This window comes from Barbus barbus, assembly GCF_936440315.1.
Source record: "Barbus barbus genome assembly, chromosome: 13".
Taxonomy (NCBI): Eukaryota; Metazoa; Chordata; class Actinopteri; order Cypriniformes; family Cyprinidae; genus Barbus; species Barbus barbus.
The window spans coordinates 18,012,461-18,032,902 of record NC_136741.1 but is presented as its reverse complement, the minus strand read 5'-3'; the positions used below and the strand labels follow the sequence as shown (position 1 = coordinate 18,032,902).

Sequence of the window (20,442 nt, the reverse complement as noted above, 5' to 3'; positions counted from 1 at the left end):
TTGTTAAAAATACCACATTATCAATATTTGTGAAAACTTTCAGCTGAAAGATGACGTATTCAGACATTGCCTCTAGGAAAGTGTGTACGTTTTTAAATACAACAAATGCTGCAGACTTTCTCTCCCTTGCCAAAAATTAAACAATGAAGATGATTATGGTGTGACGCAATACGCTCCGTAGCTGGTGCCCCTCCTCTCAGCTGCAGCGGCAGCGCTCGAGCTCAGGATGCCGAGATCTGGAAACATTAGGAAAGTCTCACGCCTCTCTGTGTAACCGACTACAGACACCCTTCATTACAGGAAGAAGAGCTAAACTCTGAATCTGAAGCTTTTTCCTCGTTTTTAAGCGAAGTAGGACACGTACAGTAAGACTTTGCCAGTATAGTTGGATCAAATCCACGGACAGCCGGAGTGCGATCACTCAGGTGAGACATTCTGCACATATTTCACTCGGATGAGCTCAGGCGGCTGTAATTGCGGTAAAACTGGCCTTCACTTTCAGCAAGCCACTTAATAGCACTTGAGATCTTTTAATCACAAAACCACGAAGACCTTTTTATTGGTTTCCTATTTCTTTACTCACCTTTTGTAATTTAGTGACCTGTTTTGTGCAGTCTTAAGTGTTCACTGAATAATGTTCTTCCAGATTCATGTTGTGCTTTTACTTTGTAGCTGAATATTAGTGGCAGTATTATTCATTATCTTGGGGTTTCCTCCTTTGTGTCCGGGGTAATGTCAGTGTTTCCGTGCATGGCCATACTGTATGTCCAGTTCGTGAACGAATCGTTCTGTTGGAACTTTTAGTGAATCTGTTCGAGTAGTTCGTAGAGTCAACTACTCACTGAACCGACTCATTGAACTGAGAATCATCTCTTTTTTTGGATGTGTCCGATCACAATGAACAGAAGGGCTGAATGAGCTGATAGTCATGTGGAGTGAACTGAGGATGTGATGGAGAAAAGAGTTACAAGCATAACAGTAGACGTTACAAATAATTTATTTTTATTTGAAATAAATGTAAATGAAATATGATTACAGCTTCATTGTTTGGCTGTTTTATCAACCCATACGAAGCAAATAAGAGAAAAATTAAATTTTAATACTGTTTAATGCAAATACATTATTTTCTGCAAATTAAGCAGCTTATAAAATGAATTATAATCAGGTTTTAAATGTATTCAGTATCATGCAACTGAAGAAAACTGAAATGGTACAAGAAATTACAATAAACATCCTTATTAATAAGGATAGTCCAAAGCAAAAAGTGACATACATTTGAATTTTTGGAGTGTTTATTGCCACTCTGGGATGTCAGCAACTGCATGATGATCCAATTTTGACAATCTCTAAATAGAGTGCAACAGTTGGTTCCAGAATAAAAATGCCATTAATCCAGTAGATTTTTTTACATAACTTACATAAACCGTTAAAGACAGACCTACAGTGAAATATGCTTTTGTCGAAACCATCAGCATAATGTGATCGACTATGCATGATCACCTCATTTTGCCATGAGAAAATTGTGAGAAAATCAAGCACAAAATTAAATCTTGAGGAAGTGTTATATGACAGTACAAAGGAATATTGTACGAATCACCTTTACACTAAAGCTATTTAGAGCTTCTTAAAATGTATGGTTTAACATAAACCATAAAATGTTATGTTTACTAGTTAATAATAGGGGTGTAACGGTACTCGTATTCGTACCGAACTGTTTCGGTACGCATGTGTACCGAACGAATACAGTATTTTTTCTTTTTTCTCAGGAAATTCAAATAATAAATGGCGTTTTGACAATCTTTGATGTGGCATGACAGATCGCTGTATAAACGCCTTGGAGAGCCGCTTCTGGGACGGTTCAGAAACGTGCTGGTATAAACCCAACACAAGCATTGACTCGAGCGGCCACGATCAGCTCCAGTTCCACGCCGCAGACTTGTGCAGAGCGGAACGCGAGCGAATTCCATCATTACTTCCTCTAGTTTTAACGCGAATAAACATGACTGAACATCTCATGCCTCATGTAATTGCTCAATCAGAGTTTCAACCGTATAAAGACATCAACAAAACAGCGCGGAAATAAAATGTCACGTAGCATTTCACTTACCTCAGCAAGTCATCAGTGTCCACAGCTCGTTAGTTCACTAGAGAAATGAAGTCTAGAGAGGAGCATTTCGCGAAATATTACACCCATATACTTTATATTTTATATTTTACTAAACCTGTTAGTCTTAATTATTTAATGTATGTTTAAATTCATCTGTTATGAAACATGCTATGACAGCCAGCGTGTAACTGAATATATTTGAACAAATAACCTAGAAATTTGATTATTTATAAGTTATTTTAAAAACTGTTTAAAAAAAATTATCTATTTAAAAATAAATAGTAAAATTTAATAAATAGTCAATTTAAGTTTAAGTTGTTAGGCCTCATTGTAACCTTATAATGTAAAAGGGCTCCCTATTGTCAGGATTGTGGACTGTTTTGTGTGTGTTTTGCTCCCCGTGTGACCCAGTTTCCCCATGTTAATTGTGTTAATTTGATCCCAGGTGTGTCTCCTTAGTTCCCTGATCATCCTATGTTTAAAAGCCCCAGTCCTTCTATGAATGTTTGTCGGTCGTTGAATTGTCATCCCTGTCCGTGATGTGTTTCCTGTGCCTCCCATGCTCCTAGTTGGATTAAAGATTCTCGTGTTTGTGAATTCCTCGTCTCCTGGTCTCCGTGTCTCCGTGCTCCCGGGCAGAGTTGTAACAGAACGACCGACCTCATACCGAAGACGAGTTCACCGCTCAGGATGCTTGAGCTTGTGCCCGTCGTTTGCGGGGGTTCACGCCGCCGTTCGCGGCTCGCCCCTGCCCGTTCTGCGTGGGCTGTTGGGCTGCCTGTCGCGGCTTACCCAGGCCACCCGTTTTGGGGAGAACGGGTCGCCATTCGCCGCTCGCCCTTACCCACCGCCCAAAAGAAATTCGTCCCGCCTGAGACGGCGATGAATGTTCTGCCCGCGGCGAGGAGGATTCCGCCGCAAGGGGCGATGAACGTTGCGCCGTCCGCGCTGAAGAGGATCCCGCCGCCTATAACGGTTCACCCCGAACCACCGAGGAAGGAAAGACAGGTGCCGGTAGGGATTTTGATTGAGTTTGAGGGCATGTCAGTCCCTCCAGTGCCAGCTCCTCGCCAGTGCCATCCAGTGCCAGCTCCTCGCCAGTGCCATCCAGTGCCTGCTCCTCGTCTGTGCCCTCCTATCCCTGCACCTCGCAAGAGGGTCCCGTCCAGCCCTCCTGAGTTCCCGCTGGTTCCGCCCAGCCGTCCTGAAGTCCCGCTGGTTCCGCCCAGCCGTCCTGAAGTCCCGCTGGTTCCGCCCAGCCGTCCTGAAGTCCCGCTGGCTCCGCCCAGCCGTCCTGAAGTCCCGCTGGTTCCGCCCAGCCCTCCTGAGTTCCCGCTGGTTCCGTCCAGGCCTCCTGAGTTCCCGCTGGTCCCGCCCAGCTCTCCTGAGTTCCCGCTGGTCCCGCCCAGCTCTCCTGCGTCTCCACTGGTCCCGTCCAGCTCAGCTCTTCCCGAGCGCCCCCAAGTGTCCGCGCTTCCAGAGCGCCCTCCAGTGCCGGCTCCACGCACGTGCCCTCCAGTGCCGGCTCCACGCACGTGCCCTCCAGTGCCGGCTCCACGCACGTGCCCTCCAGTGCCTGCTCCTCGAAGATCCCCACCCTCCCACCCACTCCTGCCTCCTCCACCGCTGTCGTCTGGCAGCCCCCCCGCTCGCCCTCAGCCCTCTATCGGTACGGTGCGAGCCCCGTGGGTCTGCCATCCTCCAGCGTTGCCGGGGCTGGAGTATCCCTTACCTCCGCCTCCAGCCTCCGAGGCCCGGACTCTGCCTCGGTCCGTAGACCCAGTGGCTCCACCTCGGCTCCTAGCTCCCTCGCCTCCACCGTCACTCCTCGATCCACCAGCTCCACCGGGCTCCCTCGTCCCTCCGGCTCCGCCTTGGTCGGGCGTCGACCCGCCATCGCCTCTGGACTCCTCTCCTCTGGCTGCGCCTCGTCGCTCCGTCCCACCGGCTCCGTTGGGCTCCTTCCTCCCTCCAGCTCCACCTTGGTCCTCAGTCGCTCCGGCTCCGCCGCGGATCTCCGGGTCTCCGCCTCCACCTCGGTCACCAGAGCCCTCGGCTCCACCCTGTCCCCCCGGATCCTCGGCATCACCCTGGCTCGTTGGCTCTCCGTCTCCGCCTCGGGCTCCTCCACCACCTGCTCCGCCGCCTTTGGTCGGCCCCCTGGAGTCGGCGGCCATCCCTCCTCCATGGCTCCTCCCTCCGTCGGCTCCACCGTGGGCCATCGTCACGGCTGTGGCCTGGGTCCAGCTGAGCGCCTCCTGCTCCGGGTCTCTCCTGTCTCTTCCCTGGCTCCTCCCTCCTTCGTCACCGCCTTGGTCTCTGTCTGCCGGCCCCCTCCCGGGTATCCGCCCTCCTCCTGAGCCGCCTCCCAAGTTCCCACCCGCCCCTCCCCTTTGGATGTTTCTATGGTGCGAGGACGCACCTTCCGGGAGGGGGGCGATATGTCAGGATTGTGGACTGTTTTGTGTGTGTTTTGCTCCCCGTGTGACCCAGTTTCCCCATGTTAATTGTGTTAATTTGATCCCAGGTGTGTCTCCTTAGTTCCCTGATCATCCTATGTTTAAAAGCCCCAGTCCTTCTATGAATGTTTGTCGGTCGTTGAATTGTCATCCCTGTCCGTGATGTGTTTCCTGTGCCTCCCATGCTCCTAGTTGGATTAAAGATTCTCGTGTTTGTGAATTCCTCGTCTCCTGGTCTCCGTGTCTCCGTGCTCCCGGGCAGAGTTGTAACACCTATAGTTTTAAGCATAAGCTGAGGTAGATTTTTATCACTAATTTAAACTATAACTGAATGTATTTAAAGAAAGAGCAACTTGTTCAGTAAACCACTATTTAAAAAAAATAAAAAGTTTAGTTTTTCCCCCTGCTGAAATTGTACCGAACCATGGCGTTAAAACCGATGTACGTTTAATTTGATTATATTATTCATAATGCTTCAGTTTTGTGTCAACACCATCAAAATGAATATTAACTCAGGCAGAATGCTAACATCTCAAAGCTGATGCACTCAATGTGTTGCTTGCTTTGACTATTGCAGTGAGGAGGGAAACAGTGATACACTGAAGCCACTCAATGGAAAACAAAGTCCAGATGTGCTAAGATAGGTCTTCTGTCTAACTTGAATGAGATGTGATTTTTTTTTAACCAGTTTTTGAAAGGAACCCATCAAGTAGAGAATATCTGTTGGATGTGGCATTGCATTTGACTATGTAGTAAATGAGAAGAGGAATTATTCCAATTGATTATTAACTGATACAATTATCAATTCTTAATCCTCTAATTAAAAATCATAGTAACTAAAATAGTTAAAGATCTGGGCTTGTAACTGAAAGATTTTTGGGTTCAAATCCCTTAAGAGCATTAATTATCACCGTTGTGTCACTTTAAATTGTTCATTTAGGGGTTAACATTCATTGTTTTGTTTTTTTTACTTGTCCCAGTTCTGCACCATTTAATTCACACGTAGGTTAAACATAAGACCTATACCAGAACATCTGGACTCTGTTTTCCATTGAGTGGCTTCACAATATTACAGTTTTCCCTCCTCATGGCAATAGTCAAAGCAAGCAACACTGAATGTATCAGCTTTGAGATGTTCTAGTATTCTGCCCGATTTAATATTCATTTTGGTGAGCATTTGGTTTTATGTTGTTGACACAAAATTGAACATCATGAAAGTTGTTTTGATATCTGATAGGAGAATTTACATGAATATATGAGATGTTCACAAGAGCCTTCCTGGAAAAAAGGCTTTACTGAAGTGAATGGCCACTTGCCTTGTCTCCCTGCATATTCACGTCGGACCTGTTTTTATGTCAGATTATCTTATATTATGTTTGGTTCAGCAGCAACTCCAGGTGGCTCTAACAGATGCTGTAGAAAGCATTGCATTATGGGGCCTGTAGTGTTTTATTTGCAGGTTATGAAGCATTTATTTTTTGTATGCATTTACTTAGTTTATTAGGTCACTTGTGTTCTGACTCATAATCGCAGCATTGTGGCAAAACAGGTTTTAGATTTCACAATATTGCTCAGAATAAAATGCCAGGAAATGCTAAACATGGGCGTTGCTGTCGTTAACATGTTTGTGCAGGCACACAATCAAAACATTGTTTCACTTTGTTAATTTAACCTAGAATTTCAGTACATCCAGGAACTGAGGATATGGATAGCAAGAGGGAAGCAGTCATGCATGCAATTGCCTTGTACAAGAAAGGTGACTTGTCTCATCAGAGAGAGTAAGCCAGGGAATCAAAAGCAAATATAGTCAGAGCAGAGTAATTCACTTGAAGCCAGTGTCATATTACTGCCTGATACGTTTAATGCGTACAAGAAAACTTTTGCCTGCTTTATTTTCCATTAAGTGAGAGTACAACTTAAGAGAGTAAAACTAATCCTGCGCTCTTCTTTTTCAGTGTTTGTTTAAATCAAATTTGTCTATCTTCCCATACAGAGGCCATTCCGCTCTTATACTCCATCACTCCATCAAGAAGAGAAATGATTCTCACAATCATATGAAATGATGTAAGTATCTCTAAATAGATTGTATTAGGGCTTGGATTTTAGCATGGCTTCTTTTGACTGTTGCTTTATATCATTGATTACTCATTTCAAAGTGATTAATAAATTGTTAATGAGAGGGAATTTGTAATTCTGTGAGTAATTTGGTCATTTTGCTGTGGTATATGTACAACTGGCCAAGTAATATTGCACACACATTGCAAAGTATTGCACAATATTACCCATTTCTTGAAATCTTGATGTTATGAAAGACAAATGTTCTTTAAGAGATGGAGTTTGATGACACATTCTTCTAACTTACTTTTCTTAACGTTGTAGCTTGATGGGTATAGAGGCATGCTGTGTGGTTTTAAGCAATCTTACTTAAATTTTTCTACTGAAAATAGACTTTGGGATGCACCATATATTGTTATCATATTGTTTATTGACTAATATTACATATTTTTACATTTATAAGTATCAGATGATATTGGATATTTATCGTCTGGTATTGGATGTTTAATTGTGTGTGTTAATTTACCTTTGTCCTCAAATGAAGTTCCAAACATAGGTTCGGGAGGAGCCTAATCATTCAGTCCAGTCAACCATCACTAAGACTCTATATAAGCAGCAGTCATTGTGCTGTCCCAGCGATAATTCTTCCGGCATCCTTCCACTTCCCCATCTCCCTCTATGTAGTACTGCAATGGGGTTTTAAACTTGGAACTTAAGCGGAGCATTGGGTTCGAGCCTCCACTGAGGACAGCAAACCAAGTTTGCTTACCATTAACCATCAGGACTGGATGCACAGGCAAACTCGTGAACCACATTTAGAGGGGTAGTTCACCCAAAAATAAAAACTGTCATCATTTACTCACCCTCAAGTTGTTCTAAACCTGCATGACTTTCTATCTTTCTATCTGTTAAAAAAGATGTTTTAAAAAAATGTGGGTAACAGTTGTTGGTCCCCAGTGACTTTTAAAGTTTTGAAAAAATACTATGGAAGTCAATAGGGACCAGAAACTTTTTGGTAGAGTACATAAACACATAAAGTACATAAAATGACTATAAGGCAAACTAAAAATGAAAATGAAAACAAAAATTAAATATTAATAAAAAGTAATCGTATGTAAATAAATAGCAACAAGCTAGCATCGTGATGCTGACGTTATGTGCTCCATTCAGAATTGAATAAGAAAATGTAAAAATCTAGTTAATTTAGCTCAAAGCATTTAAAAAAACAACAACAACAAAAGTGCTTTTGACTCAGGCAGCACTGGAATGGGACTCTGTAATATAATGAGTTGACTAAACACTGTCACGCTGTTTGAGCTTGAAGATATGACTATTCCATTGTGGAAGAAGATAGTGAGTCATATCTATACTGAACCATTTTACAGATGTCCTCTCTTTTCCGCAGGTCTCTGTTTATCATGCTTGCTCTTCTTGTGAATTTCATTACCATTTCACAAGGTGAGTCGTTGATGCATTAAGCTAAAATTACACTTCCTGTTTTCATTCAAATTCTGTATCTAGCTTCTTTTCATTGTTTTCCATTTCCTATTTGCTGTCGAAGCAAAGACCCACATAGTATGCTGGATACCCACCAGCTGTCAGCAGTCCCTCTGCCCACCTCAGAAATGCATTAGTGTGGTTTATGGTTGAGCGCACAGGAGTGCAGGAGGCTGATGAATGCACAGAGAGATAGAAGAAGACAGAAAGGTAGTGAGAGAGAGCGGTACATTGAAGTAAGGGGTGTAGGAGGGAGGTGATTACACCCACATCATGAATCAGACTATAAACTTTTAACGGTCACCTAGGGGCCTCACATATAGATAGATGTACAGATGAGAAAGGGCCATAGGCCTGCAGGGTAATGGTGCACTTGGTAACAGAAGGTGATATGTGTTGTCGCTTTGAATAATGTTAAATTAAAATGGATATTATTGTAATTATTTAAATGAATAGGGATGGACAATATATCAGCGTCACATTGATTATCGGATGATATCAGTGATTTTTAAAAATGTATCAGTATTGATCAGTATTTATATAACATAAACTGTGAATATGCATTTTACCTATTTACATTTAGATTACTTTTTCCATCATCTAACACGTTAACACAATAACTTAAAGTTTCTCTTTAAAAAAATTATTTGATAGCTTTGCTAAAATCTTTAATTTTTCTATTATTATTTTTTCCTATTTTTCATATTGAAAACATAAGGTATATTGTTGTGATGCCTAAATTGAAATAGAAATTATTGATTTATTTTAGTTTCTATTTTTTGTTAATTTATTTAGGAAAATAGTAATAAAATAATTCTGCCAGAAATGTATACATTTTGATGCCAAAATATTTATCCTAGCATAATATGCAGGGACAACTGTGGGCATGCCATTTGATATAAAATGTTAATGCTGTGTCACTATTGCTCTGTTTGATCATCCTGACCAGCCCAACACAGTAACACAACTATTGGCATTTATTGGGGGCGGGGTCTTCTAACCAATGGAAGTTGGGGGAGTGTTTATGAAACTTTTTTCAAAATAGTCATTATTTTTGCAATTCCATGTGATAAATCTAGTGGTGCAGAAAGTTAACACTACATTTAATAAATTAATTGTGCTCTTTATTTAAAACGAAATTGAAATGTTAAGATATTGATAACTACACACTTTTTTAAAACTCAGTACTAAATCTTTGTTTGGAAATATACTGTATGATGGCTTGCTTATGTTACAGTCCTACACAATTGTGTCGTCCTTGAGTAGCTTTCAGATGAACGTTCAGTTCTGAGCACTTCTGGGAATTGAATCTGTCAATAGATTTTTCTTTTATACGTAAGGTCTGTGTGTCCCCTGAGATTTTTTTCCCACTGTTTGTTAAATTTGAATAGTATTGCAAATCAGTGTCACTCACATTGAGATCCTTACTGTGTTCCAGGTCTTGCTGCTTTGAGTCCTTCTGATGGCAGTGGAAGTGTTTATGAAGACCTGAAATGGAAGGCTGTGCTATGTTGTGAGCTGCCCTTTGCTCAGACACTTGACGATGGTCTTTCAGAACACCCACCTGTTGGACAGTGTCAGCTACTAAATGCTACAAACCCAGAATTCTCAAGTAAATCACCCACCCTTTCTGGTAAAATCAATCTGTGTGATATTACAATCATTGTTTTCGGAATGATATTTTCAGAATGAAGAAAGATCATGTAAAGTACAGTTTTTCCATGTTTGTAAAATGTTGAAATAGGAATATTTGTCAAAAATGTTGTTAGTCACAGTGTTTTTTATTTTCTAATTAACTTGATAATATGTAAACCTAATCAGCATATTAGAACGATTTCTGAAGGCCCACGTGACTGAAGACTGGAGTAATGCTGTTTTATTCAAAAGGAAAACAGTTACTTTAAATTGTAATAATAGTTCACATTATTACTGTTGTTTATGATCAAATAAATACAGCCTTGGTGAGCATTAGAGACTCCTTTCAAAAACATTAAAAATCTCCAAAACTCCACATTCTTGAACAGTAGTGTCCAAAATAAATGAAAGGCAATTTATGACTTAGTCTTGCCATTTCAAGGTCTCAAAAAAGCAGTTATGTTTGTATTTGTGTCAGATGACCTTATCTATTAGGTGAAGAGGTCTTAGCTACAGCTGTGAACCAGAGAAACTGAGAGGATTGACCTCTCCGGACAAGTAGATGGGTGCCATTACACATGCTAATCAATTCTCATTACTTTCTCTTCTCTGCGATAGGCCTCAGGACAATAATTAAAGTCTACAAATAAATTTACAGCATTTAAATGCAAAATAAGTTAAGGTTTGCAATCCTGTTAAAGTGTGAAGTTGCTCTGCAAAAACAGAAAAGGAATCAATACAAATTCTCAGAGGTGGATGCTTATTTTTTTCCCTAACATTATAAAGCATTCATAAAACTTAAAGAAAAAACATTCCACATCTACTTTTATTGGACTCCTGCAATAGTGCAAGTCTAAAACTTAAAAACAATCCTGACAGAATTTCAACTAGACTATGAATAATTGATATTTTATGTTGATTCATAGCATCGTGTTTGTATCTTTCATGTTATTTGCACACCATGTAATGAGGCTGTGTTCTGATAGGAATGATTTGCAGATGTGATTTCTAGAGGTTTCTAATTGTGATAGGCTGTGATGAAAGAAGCTAACAAGGGAATGCAATCTCTTTTCAGGAAACTGTTTGGACATCCTGTGCTGGCTTGAAGGTGAACGGACAAATCTGATTTGTAATGCAAAGAGCCACAGAGCAGCAGCCGCTGCAAGTCTGCTCACCGTTAGACCTCAATTAGTGTGAGTCCTCTGTTTTCATTCTGCTCTCCACAGACTACTGATTGGCTGCTGTGTCTGTTTGTGCTTAAATCGGATTCAGGATAAATTAAGTATGTATGTGGAGGTGGGAGGGATTAAGTAGATGATATAATGCATCTAGACCCTATACTATATTATTAACGGTCAATTTTTAAATGATATTTATTATTAAATTAATATTATTTATGTTTTTTCCGCTGTATATGAGGATTGTAACTTTGTGATTATTTCCCCAGTGATAATAATTAGCCTGTGTTGATCCCAAACTTAGAACACCAAATTATAAATATTTTTGTTTGCATGAGTTCCTTAGAGGCTTAATCTAATGTTATGGATATTAAGTTTTTAAAATTAATTTATATGAACTTTTTTTTTTCATTTTAGTGTACAGATGAATGTACTTTCAGATGAAGCAAACCATGCTGCTCAGTGTGCCGGGGAAGATACTGCCATGTGCTCTATTTCTCTTCATGGCAATGATGCAACTGTCTCACTGAACATCAGTATATCTTTAAATGGCAGTACTGCACTGTCATCCAAGATGCAAGTCAGCACACATCATCTGCGTAAGAACTGCATTATGATTTACAGCTTAATTTAAAACTTTATCTCTGATCTATCTAATGTAGATCTATCGATCTATCATTCTTTCTATTGTTCTGTATGTTGTTCTATGTCATTTTATTTTTATATCTATCATTCTGTCAGTCTGTCAGTCTGTTCTATCATTCTATTGCTCTTTCATTGTGAAATCTTTAAGTAAAAACTCTAATCTGATTGCTTAGCTTCGGCTGACGGAACGGTAAGCGAGTTCAAGAACAGTTTTGCGAATACTGCTGATTTTGTTGTTCTTATATTATCAAAGTGCAATCAGCTATTTCATTTCCTTCATTCCTGCCCATGTTTACTTTGAGGGCTGTAAAGATCCTAGAAGTGCTGAGTTTCCTTTTGGCAAAAATGTACTGCAGATTTAGTTATTTCCTTTTTTTTTTTTTTTTTTTTTTTGTTATACGTATAGGTCTTAAACATGGTTTCATAACACAATGAAGTTTCCTTCATTTACTGACCAATGTAAAATATCACAGTAATACATTTGCATAAATGACAAATGGCTGATCATACAGCTTGTAGCAGGTTATTTTTTGTGAAGAAAAAGTTGTGAAAATATATTATGAACTAAAATACATCTTCACAGTCACCTGTAAATATATGACTGTAGCCCGTGAGTTCATGGAGACTGATGCCAGGGCAACAGGTGTTTTATTAGGGTGTGTTTGTTCTTTGAAACTGGAGGCTAAAGAATACACACCTGTCTCTCAAGTGTTTTTCCAGGCAGTGGATTGAAATGGAATTTCAAAATAGCATGCTTAAACGACTCACCAGGTACAAACCTTAAGTCAAACTCTGTTTTAGTCATTGTAGAGGCACAACAAAATTGTTTAACAAAGTAAGATTGTGTAACATTTTAGTAAGATTAGTGAGATTAAAGGGATACTCAGCAAATAAATTAAGACTGTGTCATAATTTACTTGCCTTTATGTCATTCCAAGCTTTAGTGAAATATCCAAACCAGCAGCTGTCCAGAAACTCCAGAAAGGACGAAAAAAACCTCATAAAAACTTTATAAAAACATAAAAAAAAACCATCATAAAAGTACTTAATGTGACACTTTCACTATATTACAAGTCTTCTGAGGACTTTCAAACCTTTTTTTGTTATTCACTAAAAATCAGAAAATCAGACATGGTCACCATTTACTTTAATTGCATAGATAAGAGCAGTCAGGACATTCTGCAAAGTAACCCCTTTTGTGTTCCATGGAGCAATGAAAGTCAGGTGTTTGGAATTACATAACAATGAGTAAATTATATTAGATTTATCTTTTTGTAAGTGAATGATTCCTTCAGGTTTAATTTTAATTAAACAAATTGTTCTGAAATTTTCACTTCCTCCTTTTCTTTAAAGTACATTGAACACTTGTTGGAAAAAGACGAAACTAAACGACAGTAAATGAATAACAAGTCCAATCAGTCTAAGCCTATTTGTATTAATTGCAACAGCAGGGAGCCATTTATTTTATAATGTGTTAGTGTTATTGAGGTAGGGGTTTTAAAAGATAGTGCCTAGTCTGTTAATATAGACTGCCTTACCTGATTAGTAATAATGGTATTGCTATTATAAAATTTTTTTTTTTTTTACAAAGCAGTGGCTGCTGAGGCCATCTTGTTCTAGACAGACATAAATACTTTGTGCAGAACAAAATAATACTTGAAAATGGGTAACAGATATATACGTGTTTTTGTTGTTGTTTTTTTTACTTCAAAATACCATCAAAAGGCACAAGGCAACCATGAATGGACAACCTGGAAATGGAGTTCTCAATTTTGCTCACATACTCTCTTAATCTATCCCAATCACTCTTAATCTATCTAAATGGTTCACCATCGGACCTAGAATTAATTCATTTTAATTGGAGGCATCTGGTTTGGTTTTCTATTTGCTAAAGATGTTTTGCCAATCTTCAAGAATGGGGATTCCCCTGTGAAAATATTTTGTGTGAAGATGTTAAACTGGTGATTTTTGCCATATTCACACCCTCCACCACTTGTTTACATCATGCAGTAGATTCCCCACCCTCTTATAACAGCCGTTGAAGACACTCTCATGAATGGCGAAATGTCAAAAACAACATCTCATAAAGATCATAAAAAAATTATGAGACTGTATCCTACCTTTGGGATGTCTAGACATAGTTGTTGTAGGCCTTACAGGCTTTATTTGATGGTAATTATGGTTCCCTTCCAGGAACTTCGAGCTGCGTCGAAAACGCATATGGGAACACCTTCAGCGTGACCAGGCTCTGAATATGATGTGTAATCAGTCAAACAAGGGCGAGGCGTCACGGGCGGGGTGACGTCACGACCAGGAAGCATATAAGCACGTGCGGCGGAGCCGGCTTCAGCTTTTTGTCATTCAGCGAAGCGCTCTGTGTGTGTCAGTCTTATTTACTGTTGTTTGTCCTAGTTTTAAGTGGAAAGCATTCAGTATCATGCCAAAGCCAAGGGCAAGCTCAGGGGTGAAGCTTTCAGACCATGTTTTGAGTCGTGTGTGCATCCTTGCCCTCGCTATATCATGAGCGAGGACACACACGATTTGCGCGTGGTCTGCCTGGGTGCGGAGCACGCAAAATCGGTCTCCGCACCCGGAGGGCTCTCTTCGAGAAGGGAGCCTTCGCGAGCTCCCCACGCGGTGCCGGTCCCGCTGCTGCCGAGGCAGAGCGGCGGCTGCACTCGTGGGGCTCGCAGGCTGATCTGGCTGGCGAGTGTGAGACGGGCATGTCCCTATCTCCTCCCGTATCAGCCAGATCTGGCGCCCCGTCTCTCGGTGTGGAAGCTGTCTCTTCCCCGAGACGAGGGCTCAATGCTTCGTCTCTCTTCCTCTGAGGAGGTTGATGTGACAAGCGTTCACGAGGTTTCGCCGCCTCTGTCACCCCAATATGATATAACTATGAAAGCTTTGTAAGCTGCAGTGTTTGCACAAGCATAAAATGAATAAAGCCGGTCCCGCTTCTGCCTTTAAATCAGAAAAAAAAGGCAGAGCGGCGGCTGCGCTCGCGGGGCTTGCGGAGAGAAAAAAAAAAAAAAAAAGAGAAAAAGGCTGATCTGGCTGGCGAGAGTCAGACGGGCATGTCCCTATCTCCTCCCGCGCCTGATCTGGCGCCCCGTCTCTCGGTTCGGAAGCGGTCTCTTCCCCCGAGACGAGGGCTTGACGCTGCGTCCTCCGAGGAGGTTGATGTGACGAGCGTTGACGAGGTTTCGCCGCCTCTCTCGCCCCAGAGAGCTACTTCTACACAGGAGCCTTCCGTTTTCCCCGATCTCCTCACCGAGGTGTCGAGATCGCGGGTGAAATTTTTTCGTCCCGGCCAGTCGTTCCCGCGGGAACTGAATGAGCGCGGGTATGCGGCGATGATGCCGCGGGTTGAACAGACGATTGCGAGCTATCTGTCTCCCTCCACGGCATCGCCTTTGAAGGCTCCTGCTCTGCTTACAACATCTTTGGTGGGCAGAGGGTATGCACGCTCTCTAAACTCAGGTGGCTGCTGGGCGGGCGCAGCCTCCTCCGCATACCAGCTCCTCGCGCAAAAGGTCCTGACGGGCGAGCCCCAGGACCGCGGAGGGCGACCCCTACTGGGGTGGAGTGGCTTGCACCGCCGCACTCGGTGACCACTTCACCTCGGTGCCCTCCAGGGACTTGTCTGCTGACCCTGCCGCTGTTCCAGGGCACGGCCGGTCCCAGCGAGTATATTTCTCAGGTTTGTCCGCCCGGCAGCGCGGAGCCGAGAAACTCGCCTCAGCCGCCAGATTACGCGTCTCATTCCGGTGCGCCGCATCGAGACAGCGGTCTGGCCGCTTCTCTGAACCCAGAGGTCAGTCTCGAGAGACTGATTCCCTTAGAAGATCATTGGGCAGCGAGCTGCCGAATGTGTCTCTTTGGGTCCTGCCTTGCAGGGTCTGGTTCGTTCAGAGGTCCTGACGGGTGAGCCCCAGGACTACGGAGGACGACCCCTACCGGGGTGGAGCGGCTTACACCGCGGCACACGGTGACCGTCTCCCCTCGGTGCCCTCCAGGGACTTGTCTGCTGACCCTGCCGCTGTTCCAGGGCACAGCCGGTCCCAGCGAGTATATTTCTCAGGTTTGTCCGCCCGGCAGCGCGGAGCCGAGAAACTCGCCTCAGCCGCCAGATTACGTGTCTCCTGCCGGTGCGCCGCTTCAAGACAGCGGTCTGGCTGCACCAGAGGTAAGTCTCGAGAGACTGATTCCCTTAGTAGAGCATTTGACAGCCTGGCAGCGGCTGCCGAATGTGTCTCCTTGGGTCCTGCAGACCGTAGCGAAAGGCTATCGTATTCAGTTCGGCGGGCCACCCCCGCCGTTCTGCGGGGTTGTTATGACTGCGGTCCGCCCCGGGCAGGCTCTGGTTGTGGAACAGGAAGTTGGTACTCTGCTGAGGAAGGAAGCCATCGAGTTGGTTCCTCCTCACGAGACCCAGTCCGGTTTCTACAGCCGGTACTTCATTGTTCCGAAGAAGGATGGAGGGCTGAGGCCCATACTGGATCTGCGTCTACTGAACCGCTCAGTCAGAAAGCTGAAGTTCAGGATGCTTACTATCAAGCAGGTCGTGACTCAAATCAGGTCCGAGGACTGGTTTGTCACGATAGATCTCAAAGACGCATATTTCCATGTTTCCATCCTTCCTTCTCACAGGAAGTTCCTGAGGTTCGCCTTTGGGGGGAAAGCGTACCAATATCGGGTTCTTCCCTTCGGCCTAGCACTTTCACCCCGCACTTTCACCAAGTGTGTGGATGCGGCACTGGCCCCGTTGCGGCTTCAGGGCATCCGCATACTCAATTATATCGACGATTGGTTGATCCTCGCTCAATCAGAGCGGTTGGCGGTTCGGCATCGAGATGTCGTTCTCGCCCACATGAAAGAACTGGGGTTGAGACTGAACGCCAAGAAAAGTGTGCTTTCTCCGGTTCTGAGAATCACTTATCTAGGCGTGGTGTGGGATTCGACCACGATGCAGGCACGGTTGTCCCCTGCTCGGATCGAGTCGATCCTTACTACAGTCAGGAGAGTGCGAGAAGGCCAGTCACTCACTGTCAAGCAGTTTCAGAGACTGCTGGGGCTCATGGCAGCTGCGTCCAGCGTGATACCTTCTGGCCTGCTGTACATGAGACCCCTACAGTGGTGGCTCAAGACCAAGGGGGTCTCCCTGAGGGGAAACTCACTCCGCGCTGTCAAAGTGTCACGCCGTTGTGTCCGTGCCTTCGACATGTGGAGGAATCCTTGGTTCTTGTCCCAGGGCCCGGTGTTGGGAGCTCCTTGTCGCCGCGTCTCGCTAGCGACGGACGCTTCCCTCACCGGTTGGGGTGCGGTCATGAGTGGCCACCCTGCCCGCGGTCTGTGGAGAGGTTGCCACCTGACGTGGCATATCAATCGGCTAGAGATGTTAGCGGTGTTCCGTGCACTCAAGCACTTCCTCCCAGACCTGAGAGATCACCACGTGCTGGTGCGCACCGACAGCACGGCAGTGGTCTCTTACATCAACCACCAAGGAGGTCTGCGGTCGCGCCCCTTGTACAAGCTGGCACACCAGATCCTTGTGTGGTCCCAGGGCAAGCTCTTATCTCTGAGAGCTATGCACATACCTGGGCATCTCAATGTGGGAGCAGACATCCTGTCGAGGCAGGGGCTGAGGCCCGGGGAATGGAGGCTTCACCCCGAGGTGGTGAAGCAGATTTGGGGTATTTTCGGCCAGGCCCAGGTGGACCTCTTTGCGACTCAAGAGTCAGCACAATGTCCTCTCTGGTTCTCGCTGACCCCTCCAGCTCCTCTGGGACTGGACGCTATGGTACAGACGTGGCCGAGGCTCCGTCTGTACGCCTTCCCCCCGATCGCTCTGCTCCCTGGAGTTCTGGCGAGAGTGCGCCGGGACGAGGTCAGTCTACTGTTAGTAGCACCGTTCTGGCCGGGCCGAGTATGGTTCTCGGACCTGATATCTCTCCTCGACGGCACTCCGTGGGAAGTGCCCGTCAGGAGGGACCTCCTCTCACAGGCCGGGGGCACCGAGGTGCACCCTCGCCCGGAGTGATGGAAGCTGTTGGTGTGACGCCCTGAGGGGGCACAGCTCATAGCTTCCGGTCTGTCAACCGAGGTTGTCGAGACCATCCTCCAATCCAGAGCTCCCTCTACGAGGAAACTGTACGCCTTGAAGTGGAGGCTCTTCACTTCTTGGTGCGGGGACCGCCAGCTCGACCCAGTCAACTGCCCCGTTGGTGCAGTACTGGAGTTCCTGCAGGCCCGTTTCTCCGCAGGGGTAACCCATTACACTGTTAAGGTGTACGTGGCAGCTATTTCGTCATACCACGCCCTTACCAGTGGCCAGTCAGTGGGTAGACACCCCCTGATTACACGTTTCCTCCGCGGTGCGCTGAGGCTGAGGCCTCCGGTACGATCTCGTTCCTACGTGGGATCTGGCTGTGGTTCTGGAGGCTCTGTGCAATGCACCTTTCGAGCCCATTCAGGAGATAACTGAGAGACTCCTCACTATCAAGACCGTTTTCTTATTGGCTATCACCTCTCTGAGGAGGGTGAGTGACCTTCAGGCCCTGACTACGGCCTCTATTCACTTTGCGCCCGGTTCGGCGAAAGTATTCCTCTACCCCCGCGTGGGGTATGTTCCGAAGGTCCCATCGGTCGTTCCACAGCCGGTCGTACTGCAGGCCTTCTGTCCTCCTCCCTTCGGGGAGCCAGACCAGGAGAAGCACAACCGTATGTGTCCAGTGCGAGCACTAGACGCATACATCCACAGGTCCTCCCTGTGGAGAAAGTCGGACCAGCTGCCTGTGTGCTATGGTCCGCCTAGGAGGGGTCTTCCTGCTACGAAGCCCTCCGCTTAATAGGTGGATTGTGGGTGCCATGGCTTTGGCATACGAGGCCTCTGAGCTCCCCCCGCCGGTGGGAGTCAGAGCGCACTCAACCCGAGGTGTGGCGGCCTCCGAGGCCTTCTGGGCAGGTGTTCCATGCAGGACATCTGCAACGCAGCTGGGTGGTCCACGCCCCTGACTTTCGTTAGGTTCTATGACCTCGACATCCGAGCCACTCCCGGCTCCTCTGTCCTTTCGTCCTGACACCAGGCAGGGACTTGTCAGTCTGGCGGCGTTGGTATCTCGTTCCCATATGCGTTTTCGACGCAGCTCGAAGTTCCTGGAAGGGAACGTCTCAGGTTACGTATGTAACCATGGTTCCCTGAAGGGAACGAGACGCTGCGTCGCGTTGCCACACTTCCGGCATCCCTGCCAGAGCTTGCTTCATGACTTGAAGCTGAAGCCGGCTCCGCCGCACGTGCTTATATGCTTCCTGGTCGTGACGTCACCCCGCCCGTGACGCCTCGCCCTTGTTTGACTGATTACACATCATATTCAGAGCCTGGTCACGCTGAAGGCGTTCCCATATGCGTTTTCGACGCAGCGTCTCGTTCCCTTCAGGGAACCATGGTTACATACGTAACCTGAGACGTTAATCACGATTACTCTTACAGGTATATATAAATATTTTGTACATATCCTCCTTTCGCAGGAAGACCAGAGACACCTGTCAATCTGCATTATGATGTGACGACTGAAGGCAAAGTAATATTCAGATGGAGTGACACACAACCTGACAGTGATGCCATAAACTATGAGATCCGATACTCATCCAATTCCTCACTTCAGCAGTGGGAGGTAATTGAACTCATTTGTTGGTGTGATGAATGTTTTGTAATAACATTACAAAGTAATATTTGTGAGAACTGTTAAGGCTAATTCACACCGCACAGACAAACTAGTCTGTTGGCGTTTGTTGGATCAGTGTGTTACCCTGGAATTTGTTTTCACCCGAACATGCTTATAGATATAGAGTTGGTTGGTGTCTGTTGGTGCAGTGTGAACATGGCAGTTATTTTTCATAAGATTCTAAATCCAACGGCCAACTTGAGCCAGCTTGTTTGTTGGAGTTTGTTGGCGTTTGTCTTGCGGTGTGAATTGGCCTTTACAGGCTCCCAGAGAATTCCACAGAAAGCTTTGCAGGTTTCCACAGAATCAGAATTCCTGTAATACACATAATTCTATACATGCATAAGTTCTTGCATGATTGATGATTAAAGGCATTTAAATGTACCTTTCACCTGCCAAAAACAGCTATCTTTATCCAAAGATTTCATTGCAGATTGTATTTGCAGGTTAATCTTCTAAGCCCGTATTAAGAACTGTTAAAAGATGGACTAATGAAGCAGAGCAAGATTTAAAAGCTTGTTTTGACCTCACTGATTGGACTGTTTTTGAAGCCGCTGCCACCGATCTTGATGAACTCACAGAGACTGTAACATCATATATCAGTTTCTGTGAGGATATATGCATCCCCACCAGGACATTCTTATCATTCAATAATGATAAACCGTGGTTTACTGGGAAACTCAAACAGCTTCGTCAGGCCAAAGAGGATGCTTACAGAAGTGGGGATAAAATCTTGTATAACCAGGCCAGGAACAGACTAACAAAGGAGATCAGAGTGGCTAAAAAGAACTACTCTGAGAAGTTGAAAAAAGAACTTTCAGCCAACGATCCGGCGTCGGTATGGACTGGTCTGAGGAACATCACCATGTACAAGTCACCGCCCCCACAGTCTGCAGAGAATCAACAACTGGCTGACGATCTCAATATGTTTTACTGCAGATTTGAAAAGGCCAGATTGACACCCAGCACCCGCTCTGATCTGCACTTCACACATTCACCTTCCCCCCCTGCAACCCCCCTTACTCCCTCCCCCACCATTCTACCTGCGTTTAAAGTCTGTGTAGAGGATGTGAACCGGGTCTTCAGAAAACAGAAATCTAGGAAAGCTTCAGGACCAGACGGTATTTCACCTGCCTGTCTAA

The 20,442-nt window shown here is 44.8% G+C and overlaps 1 protein-coding gene across 2 annotated transcripts in view; it reads left to right on the top strand.

Annotated features, from left to right (window-relative positions):
* Positions 1 to 217: 217 nt before the first annotated feature.
* The window catches only part of LOC306879137 (leptin receptor-like), a gene marked incomplete at its 5' end in the record, with an annotated part of 35,369 nt that continues 15,144 nt past the window's right edge, over positions 218 to 20,442 (top strand). The window contains 7 exons of one of the 2 annotated variants that reach the window (XM_079431873.1): positions 218 to 425; positions 6,560 to 6,630; positions 8,027 to 8,079; positions 9,557 to 9,730; positions 10,829 to 10,946; positions 11,349 to 11,530; positions 19,104 to 19,249. In XM_079431873.1, coding sequence (XP_079287999.1) covers positions 6,626 to 6,630; positions 8,027 to 8,079; positions 9,557 to 9,730; positions 10,829 to 10,946; positions 11,349 to 11,530; positions 19,104 to 19,249 — 678 coding nt within the window. Of the gene's footprint in view, positions 426 to 6,559; positions 6,631 to 8,006; positions 8,080 to 9,556; positions 9,731 to 10,828; positions 10,947 to 11,348; positions 11,531 to 19,103; positions 19,250 to 20,442 lie in introns of those variants that run through there. The other variant, XM_079431872.1, reaches the window with a different exon arrangement.